A 10,807-nucleotide genomic window follows, 5' to 3' on the forward strand; every position below is an offset into this window, starting at 1 on the left:
ATGATTAGATAAAAAAAATGAAAAATTTGAAACTAAAAAGTGTTTATTGTTTAGTGATGTCGGGAAGAAAATTATGAGAAATTTTGAAAATATATGAGAATATCTAAGTCTCCAAACAAGTCCTTATATATAACTCGTTTGGACACAACTTGGAGTATCTCAAGATTTTGTTAATAATAGTAAAATAGTTTAAGTTAAGATATTTTATTAAATTTTAGAAAATGAGAAAGAAATTGAATAAAAATATTATAAAGTTAAGAAATTATTTAAATATTATTTTTTAATATTATTTTTATAAAAGTTACATTGATTTTTGTGTTTTATTTTGAAATTTGTAAAAGTTATATTAGTTTTTGTGTTTGGATAATTATAATTTGATAACAATTAGATGTAAAAGTTGACAATTTAAAATTAAAAAATATTTTGTGTTCGGATGATATTGAGAAATGAAATTGTGAAAAATTTTGAAAATTATGTATATCATCTTTGTGTCCCAACATCCCCTAAAAGATTTTCACAAAGTTGTGGATAAAATGGATAGGCAACATAAAGTGAAAATAATGGATAAGAAAGTTTATAACTTGGTTTGACCCTCATACAATCTTGCCCTTAATTGATATAATAAAATATAATATATTTATCAAAGAAAAAATAGAAAGGAAAATAAATAAATAAAAAATAATTTATACAGTTTTAAGATATAAAAATCCCCCATATTCTCTTAAAAAAATGGTTATATATGAGACTCAAATAAAAAAATATATTTTTTATTGAAGGGTCTTTCTATTTTTCAAATGGAGTGTGCAGAGTATGCACATCCTAAAATTTTGTCTAACAATACTTTTAAATAAATTCCTATGACACATTTAGTTTTGTTTAAGCCTCATTCTTCTGTCACTATAAGAAAAACGGTCTATTGCGGCGATTTCTTGTCTGCTTCAAATAATATCGCCGCAATAAGTAATTATTCACAGCGATTTTTGGGTCGACGCTGCTTCGAATGGGCACATTTTTAGATTGACCTTTTGCAGCGATTTTAAAGCCATTTACGGTAGTTAAAGTTCGCTGCAAAATATATTTTGCCCATATGCGGCGATTTAAATGATAAGTTCGGTGAATTTAAGCACCGCAAAAGGTGAAAACCTTTTGGTGACGCACAATTTCGCTGCAATAGTGTTATAAGATACACGACGCCAAAAGGCCATAAATTTATCTCATTTCCCCTCAAATCCCGCTTTCTCCTTTGTCGTCCCCAACTTTCTTCTTCTCCATTTTTCTCCAGTTCTAAATTAAGTGCCGCCCACTCAAAATTTATGGGGATCAACTTCCACCTAATGAAACCACTTCCATCGCCACTACTCCAGTCCCATGATTCGAGCGTAAGCAATGTACGCGACTCCACCCCATCGAAAACCCACTAATCGGCATCTTCCTCAGTTTATGCCGAGTCCGCACCAGTGAAAAAAGTCTCAATTTTTCGACACCCTAAGGCTTTGTTCTTCATCATCGTGGTCCCGTTTCCTAATCAAAGTGGGTTGGAGTCGATTTTTCGTCCCATTCGTCTCCTGATCCCCTCGGCTAGAGTCAATTTTCCGAAGGTAATTTACTATGTTCTATATCTTCATGGTTCTTAATGAAACTGTTTGGGTCAAGTAGAAACATGGGTGTTTTGCTATAATATTTATGCTTAGGTTTTGAGAAGCACACACATTTGACAATCCCGAGCGAGAGGAAGTGTTTCATTATATTTCTCATGAATATTAATTTTTGTATGGTTTTCTTCGACTCTGGCAAACTTCAGAATGCTTGAGTTACGGGCACTTCCTCTTAAACCCAATGATGTTGTTTTTTTACCTAATACAACAATATTAGCATCTTATGCCCGCATGAAATGGGTTAAAATTAGGCTCATTTGGTTGGATGATGGATGATGAATTGTTGATCAAGTTTCTTATATTTAATTGATGAGTATAGGAATCCAAATACATGGTCCACTTGTTTTTTACTCAGATTACATATTGATTTGGCTAATTCACATAATTTTTCTCCCCAAATGTCCCACGTTAAAAATAATTGGAACAAAGTTTGGGGACTCATGAACACTAATTGGAAGACTTTTCTACTGATCTTTTATAGACATGGGTTCTTGATGGCTGAGAAGTGTTGTTATATATGCATAGAAGTGGTACTGATTCCGTTGTGTATTGTAAAGTCATCACCCAGCTGTCAAAAAGACAACAATTCAAGCATAATCAACTAAATAAATTAGTACTTTAAAGTATATACTTATAATTTTCAAAATATAAAACTTCGCTCTTATGAAACCCCAATATATATCCACTATCTTATTATATTAATATTAAATAGCTTCAGTCACATCACACTCTCCAATTATATTATTAAGTAAAAATAATAAAAACAGATATATATAATATGGAGTTAAAATTATTACACGAACAATAATATATTTAATTAAATATATATTTTTATTTGACACAAAATTTGTTGAATAGGGGATAATATATTTAATCGGTTTTCTTTACATATGATTTCTGTAACTTCTTATAAACTGATTTAGGTCTCGTTTAGTCAAGCAGTTTACATGAAATGAAATAAAATATTTTGTTAAAAATTAAATATAATATTATTATAATATAATTTTTATTTTAAAATTTAAAAAAATTAAATTTTTTATTTTATTTTATGTAAAAATTTAAAAAAATTATAATAATAATATAAAATAAGATAATTTAATTTTATATAACCAAAACGATTTTAATAAAAGTTCCCACTATTGTACAAAAAGGAAAAGGAGAAAACCATATATCAATCCTCTCGTTAATATGCTGCGAACTCTTTATCTCTGAAGCACGGAACCATGCTGTCCTTGATGCCATCCAACAAGCAGGGAGGCTTGATCCAGAAACTATCATCGTCAATAAATTTCAAGATGGAGCTTATAATAGGGACGTTAGATTTACCCTGGTGTCATACGTGATGCGTGGCATCACTGGGAGTCCCATTTACAGCCCATTGCACCAAACCATCCTAGCAATGGTCGAGGCTGCCTTGCGAGCCATTAACCTGGAGATGCATTGCGGGGCTCACCCCCGACTCGGCACCGTCGACGACATCCTTTTCCATCCATTGACTCGGGCATCACTAGATGAAGCGGCTTGGCTTGCCAAGGCAGTCGCAGCAGACATTGGCAACAAATTTCAAGGCAGTTGGTCAAAAGATCTCTCACACGTATATGGCTTACAAACTTACATGGGTTGTTGTGAGATAACAGGTTGTAAAAGTTCTTTTTATTGTAAAAAAAAAATCTAATGTATCATGTTGACAGTAGTTTGTAAACTTTTCTTTATAAACAAAATATTTCTCTTAAATATAATGCATATGCACAATTTGTAGCTCTGATTTTATGTCAATTGCTTTCACATATTCTTGGAACGTGGCAGTGCCCGTTTACCTCTATGCTGCAGCACACCCAACAGGCAAGGCTCTAGACACCATCAGACGAAAGCTTGGATACTACAGACCAAATTTCTTGGGCAATCAATGGGCAGGGTGGACCATGCCTGAGATGCTTTCGGAGAAGCCTGATGAAGGACCAACCATAGTTTCTCGAGCAAGAGGCATCACCATGATCGGGGCACGTCCATGGATCACATTGTACAACATACCCATCTTGTCCACGGATGTTTCTGCTGCTCGAAGGATCGCTCGTATGGTGAGTGCTCGTGGAGGCGGGCTCCCGACAGTGCAAACACTGGGCCTGGTTCACGGTGAGGACTCAACCGAAATAGCTTGCATGCTCTTGGAGTCAAATCAAATTGGTGCTGACAGGGTCCAAAGCCGAGTTGAGATGCTTGCAGCTGAAGAAGGGTTGGATGTGGAGAGGGGATATTTCACAGACTCTTCACCGGAGATTATTCTTGAAAAATACATGAATTTAATCTCAGCTAGCTGAAAGAGATCACTAACGCAAATATTTCAGTGAATTATGCACTCTTGAGTCTTTATAGACTGTTAGAATATTATTATAGCATATTACCATACTTGTAATATATTCATAATATTCTAGTGTGTATGTAATATGACTTATTATCTACCATATTTAGTTTATTGTGTAAATTAATCAATATCAATTAGTATCATTGATTGATTGTATTTCTATTATTTATCTAGTTTTTTCCCCTATAAATAGGGATATATGTTATATATTCAGACACTTGATTATAGTAAAGATGTAGCTCTCAAAGCCTCTTTCCTCTCTCTTATCCATCTTCTTTTATATTATATTTTATTTTCTACATGGTATCAGCGCCCTTGATTAATGCCAGACTCGATTCTGTGGACCACCCCTTTCTTTCCAACGTTTTCTTCTCGACTACATGTTAACTACTGTATTTTCCTTATTGTTTTTGGCATTTTGGTGTTTCTAGCGTCCTTTTTTCTAGCAAACTTGTTGTCGGTCGGTGATTTCCAGCCATTCATTGCCACTTGTTCTAAAACCAAATTTTAGAATTAAGTTTGCATGGTACAGATCATCCGATCTATGAGAGACCAATCTCATACGCCCTCAAATCCATTCAAATGGAGTATCGTTATTAGTTGTGAGTCTTCTTTTTCTTTAATTGGGTTTTGGTCTTCTAATTTTGGTCCTTGACCATGGCCACATATAGTCCATTGTTGGTCACAGTTCCAGATTTGATACTTTACTTGCCATGTCCCAAGCACCATTTTCATCATCTGAACAACAATCAATTAATGGATATAAAGACTACACTAAAATTCTAAACTCAAGACTTTAAAATCCTTCATCTTAAGTTTGAGGGAGGATGTTAGAATATTACCATACTTAGAATATATTCATAATGTTAGAATATTATTATAAAATATTATCATACTTAGAATATATTCATAATATTCTAGTGTGTATGGTAATATGACTTATTCTCTACCATATTTAGTTTTTTGTGTAAATCAATCAATATCAATTAGTATTATTGATTGATTGTATTTCTATTATTTCTCTAGTCTCATTCCCCTATAAATAGGGATATATGTTATGTATTCAGACACTTGCTTATAGCAAAGATGTAGCCCTCAAAACCTCTTTCCCTCTTTCTCTCTTTCTATCTTCTTTTATATTATATTTTATTTTGACCATGTATTTAATTTGAATGTTGAACTACTATATAAAGAAAACAAAGTCCCGCCACTTAGTTAACCTCTCAGCAGTACCAGGTGTTGGTCCAAATATTGTATCATTGCAGTGTTTACAACATCAATCAACCCTACCATCTGAGCTCCCAATACACCATGCTCCAAGTGCAAAATAGTTTGTTGGACCTGGAAGTTCTTTTATCAATATTTAAGAATGGATGCTGCGAATTTCTCACTTTCTTCACTTGCATTCAAGATTAATACATGGTTAAAAGCCCTCCTCAAGTTAATGGAGGGAGTAAAAACCATTAGTTGCAACTTAATGATATATCTACTACTTGAATATAGCTTCAACTTGTTCATATATATGCAACTTGATGATATATTTTGCAACTTGAGTAAACCGAGAAGAAGGCACTTCGTAAAATATATCTGCAACTTGATCAACTGATGATATATATTGAAGACAAACATCTTAGTTAACAACTTTTCTCTATTAAAATTAAAGTCAATCTCAGTGTGCTTGATGCAGGAATGAAAGACTATATGGATTGTGAGAGCTAAAGCATCAATATTGTCACACCAAACCATAGGAGGCATGTGAAGGGGAATTCCCTATTCCTTAAGAGCATCCAAAACAAATATAGCTCTGCAACAGTGAAGGCTAAGGCATGGTATTTAGCCCCTACACTTTATCTAATGATCATGGGTTGCTTCTTAGCACACCAAGAAATAAGACAAGGACCCAAAAAAGAGTCCATAACCAGTTATATATTGACAATCATTTGGATTACCTATCTGATCTAAATCACACTATTCTTGAAGAATAAGGGAACCATGTGTAAAATAAAGATCATGATCAGGAGAGCCCTTAGATAATGCAGCAACCGTTTGGCAGCAGTCCAATGGGCCGTGGTTGGTGTATGGAGGTGTTGATACAACTAATTAACTGATTAGGTAATTTTAGGACAAGTGAAAGTGCAGTACTAGAGAGCACCAGCAATTTGGTGATACTCGGTAGCATCTATGAGTGGTGTTCCTGATGAAGAAACTAATTTGAAAAGGGAAACACATGGGGCAGCATATGGTTTGGCCCTTAAAATACATGCACAATGGAGACATCAAGAATATACTAGCTTTATTGAAGATGAAGATCATTGGAATCACATGTGGCTATAACTCCAAGAAAGTAACCATGCAAATCAAGATCCTTTAAGGCAAATCCGATATTTAACTTGTCAATTAAGAACGATATCACCATGAATATCTGTCATTAGAAGATCATCCACACAGATTAAAATAAACATATAAATATCATGATTGTGATGATATGTGAATATAGAACTACCAACTTGGGATCCAAAAAATCCAAGGTCAATGAGGCACTAAGACAAATGGGTAAACCAAGCTCTAAGGGCTTTTTTAAGCCCATACAGCACCTAAAGGTGACAAATATAATCAGAATGATTGGGATCCACAAACAAAACAAGAGAAGATCATGATAAGTATCCGCTTCTATTGGCTAATTGAAATTGCGTAATTTTGTAAGAGAAGAACTTTTCTACAAGATTTTTAAATTTGACAAAACAAGAGAAGACATCATATTTATTACAAACTAGCTACAAGAAAACTACCTATTTGTTTATAGCTATTTCTTGTGAAAATAAATCTATTTTCATCACAAATAGTCATTGATCTCATTGTAAATAATCCGTCATAAAGGCTCATTTTCTTGTAGTGATATATATATAATTAATTACTAGATATAACCATGTAAACCTAGAGTAGTCATTTATAAATATAGCATAATATCGACAGTCACTGTGTCATAATACGGTTATGATCGACATCTAAACATATGAATGAACAAGCTCTAAGGTACACAAGGACACTCAATTGTTTACTTCTCCAATTGATGTAAAGAAGAAACAATCCTTTTTGGTTGAACCGGTAATAGGAAGCTAAGCTTGTAAAAGTTGATGTGACTCGTTTGGTGGCATGAAGATAAGGGTGTCCAAGCCTTGAGTGCCAAATATCGAGGGGATTTTAACACCAAAGAGGGCAACATGCAAGTGCTCTACACTTATTGATTCAATTTTATAAGCATGAACGGGATACAAACCACCTTCACTCGGACCCTCCAGCAACATTGCTCCCATGCATGTTGTTGTGCTTCACAAAAATAGTGAGAACTCGTTAGGATGAAGAAACAATTAATGTCAACACAAAATTGATTTATTGAAAGCAAGTTGGTCATAACATTTGGACAATGAAGCACACGGTTAAAGGATAATTGAGAGTGAGTTTCAAGAGTGAAAACACTTGTGTTCGAAAAAGAGAGACTCGAACAATTACCTACTGCTACAATATCCACACCCCTATAAGCTTCTTGGATTGAGAGATTGGCACCACTAGAATGGTCTCCATTGGATTGAGCAACCATCGCAACCACATGAGTAGGAAGATCATGATCTTTATAACTATAATCCATTCGATGAAAAAAATAAAGGGCTTGTTCGTTAGTTTTCTCACAAATTTGGCGAAGAGGATGATTAGATGAATAGGGTGCTTGTGGGATGTTGGAAGAAAAATGCATGCAGGGTGGGTTTATCTGGATTAGCTTTGGCTAGTGAATTGAGGGAAGGAAACTAGGGGAAAGTGGTAAGAATTGAACCTTTTAGGACCACGATGTTGTGGTTTATTAACCAACATGTCAAAGTTGCATGGATCGGCAAGGACAAGTTGCTTTTGATACTTTTGAAAAATCTCATGGGAAAGGAGTTCGAATTGAATTTTTTTTAAAACTTATAGTGTTATCCTTTAGAGCAAACAAGCGAGTAGTCACAAAGGTGTTTAAGCCACCAATGATGTAGGAGATGATCAAATCATCTTCATCCATAGGCTTACCAACAGCAGCTAACTGGTTAGTCGATAATGTAGGAGATACTTCGTATAAGAGTTGCTTCCTGGTTGTAAATTCTACACTTATCGTTTGACATGATGCATGTGAGATTGAGATTACGAGGCACATAACTTGGCAAAGGATCCATAACTGCCTACAGTGTTGAGACTATAAACTATGGATAACACAATTTTATCAATAGTCACATTTAGCCAAAATAACACAAACTTATCCTTCTTTTGCTAAAGTAGATAATCTAGATTAATCTTAGGGAAACTTTTACCATCTAATTAGAGAGGCGAAAAAAGTGTACTAGGCACTGTTCACTATCCACAGAACCCATGTAGTTAGTCATGGCTGCGAAGACAGGCCAGACATGAGTTTTGCAATATTGGGAGGACTGAAGGAAATTGGAGAAGCCATAAAAATGATGCATGATGAGGCATCAGTCGACTTTGATACCATGAAAGTTTGAGAAAAACTATTTTGGCCTTCAATACCAAAACAAGTGTACATTCATTTAAATATATATATATACATCAATACAAACATCTGAGTAAGGAGAGTTACAATCGACAACCTAGCTTCATGTACAACCATCAGACATTAATAGAGATAAGTCGTCAAAGAATATTCAAGAGTGGAGATGAAAAGTCAAATATTACAATAACGAATGAAAGAAAAATATATTCTAATTAAGTTGGTGTATGGTTGGCTGAATCGTCACAACGAAGGTGGGCATTGGGCAGCATGATTTGTGAGGTATGAACTATGCTTTATAACATCTCTATGTTGATGTACATGTCGTGACGTTCTCACATTCTATACATGTCACTACAACAAATTTTAGTTTTAGGGACGAAATTGTTTAGGGACAAAATTTACTAAAAGTAATTATTGGAGACGAAGTTTAAATTTCTTCTAAAAAATGGATGACTTTATAAAAACGTTTAAACGACTAAATATCAGTTCAAACTAGATCTTTTGTGATGAATTAGGTCATCTCAAAAAGTTAAACTCGTTCGAATGGCAATAATTCTGTTCAAACATAGAATTAATGTTTGTTCGAATGGTTTAAAATTTGTTCAAATAGTAATCTTGGCAGAGAAGTAATTTATTTTTTCGGAGAAAGTTCAAATCTGTCGAACCTCAATTTTTTTGTTCGAACGGGAAAGATTTGGTGGGAAAATCTGGCGGGAAGATTGCAAGATTGTTCGAACTACACATATTGCGTTCGAACAACACACCGTGAGCATTCGAATGGATCATTTGGTGGGAAATTAAATTAAAATTGGCAAGAATTTTTTTAAACCTTTTTCGAACGGAATATAAAATATTTACTGTAACACCCGGGACCAGCACCAACCTGCTTTCTAAAATTTTTGGATTTATACGTATGGAAAGCCAGTTGATTTGTCAAATATTTTTATGGGCCGATATTTTTTTCAAGAGACAAGTTGGAATATTGGAGAGTTTGGTTTGAGGCCTAAAACTTAGGGAAGAGCCCATTTATTTTTTTCTTCACTACCTATCTTGGACCCAGATTTTTGAAGTGGGCTTTACCCAATCACCCCAATGCCCACGCCCGTTTCTATTAAACTGGGAAACCCAATTGCAGTTTTTTTTTAGAAACTCCCCATCTTTACACGTCTCTTTCTGTTAGTCATAAGCATGGATGTCTCTAATGTATTTATCCACTCACATGCACATACACGTCTTCCTCATCCCTCTAGGGTTTGTTTTTGTTCTTCGTTCACCAATATATATAATCCTTCGTGCATGAAGAAAACCCAAGAATAGGGTTGTCATCTCCTTCCCCATCTCTCTCGTGCGCTGAAGCCAAGAAACCACCATAGAAACACTGCAAGTCATGACAGAACACCCTCACAGCCTCCACTACCACTACCACCAACCACTAGCCCACCCCATGCAAACTGAGCACTAGCATCACCAAAGCCTAAAGACCCATTGACACGCACCGCCAGCCCATCCAGCATCACCTTGCATGACCCACCAAGATAGGCTGAGAAACGAGGGCTGCGGGCTACCCAACGTGTAAACGGGCTCCTTACGACGTGTGCGGCTACACTAGAGCCACCGTTCGTCTCCTCCCTCTAATCAGCCATCTCCCAAGTCCACCTAGCCGTGCACCACCACCCTACCTCATGAAAACCACCACGATTAACACCACCCCTTCTCACGGAAAACCCAGCCATTTAGTCCCATGTTTTCCCACACCAGAAACAAAGCCACCCCTTTACAGCCACTCCTTAACTCCTTCTTAGTGCCACCAGCCATGGCAAGGTTACATAGAAACCGCCGGCGAAAAAAAAAACTTTCCATCACCCCCAGTCCACTGCAAGCCACCTCAGGCTCACGGTGAGCTTCATCTCTCTCTCACGCTTGGCTTGCTCATCCCGTAACCCCTCTCTCTCTCTCATTAGTTGGTCTCTCTCTCTCATCACTCTCTCTTTCATCACTCTCTCTCTCTCTAACCAGTGTTATGCCGCCGCCCCCACCACTGTAAACAACCGCCCAGCTCGCCATCTTCGTGCCCTTTACCGTTCGGTGAGTATGGTTCCTCTACCATACGAAGTTATACTACTATGAATATGTATTTATAAATCTTCATTATTCCAAAAGAGCCCTTATATGTTTTGTTTAATTCCTAAAATATCCTTATCATCAGACTAATTATAGGTTGATCATGTTTTGGTCTATATATATATGAAA

At 35.7% G+C, this 10,807-nt stretch overlaps 1 protein-coding gene across 1 annotated transcript; it reads left to right on the plus strand.

Moving 5' to 3' along the window:
• The first annotated feature begins 2,138 nt into the window (after positions 1-2,138).
• Positions 2,139-3,973, plus strand: LOC109017891 (glutamate formimidoyltransferase-like). The gene is made up of 3 exons (XM_035695148.1): positions 2,139-2,142; positions 2,807-3,223; positions 3,462-3,973. The coding sequence occupies exons 1-3, from the start codon at positions 2,139-2,141 to the stop codon at positions 3,971-3,973; spliced, it is 933 nt and encodes a 310-aa protein (XP_035551041.1).
• Positions 3,974-10,807: the final 6,834 nt, after the last annotated feature.

Source organism: Juglans regia, chromosome 10 (genome assembly GCF_001411555.2).
Source record: "Juglans regia cultivar Chandler chromosome 10, Walnut 2.0, whole genome shotgun sequence".
NCBI classification, from domain to species: Eukaryota; Viridiplantae; Streptophyta; class Magnoliopsida; order Fagales; family Juglandaceae; genus Juglans; species Juglans regia.

Bases quoted from the DNA above. Each gene is read 5' to 3' on its own strand.
- LOC109017891 (XM_035695148.1), top strand. The intron at 3,224-3,461 runs GCAGTTGGTCAA...GGAACGTGGCAG, and splicing joins CATTGGCAACAAATTTCAAG to TGCCCGTTTACCTCTATGCT.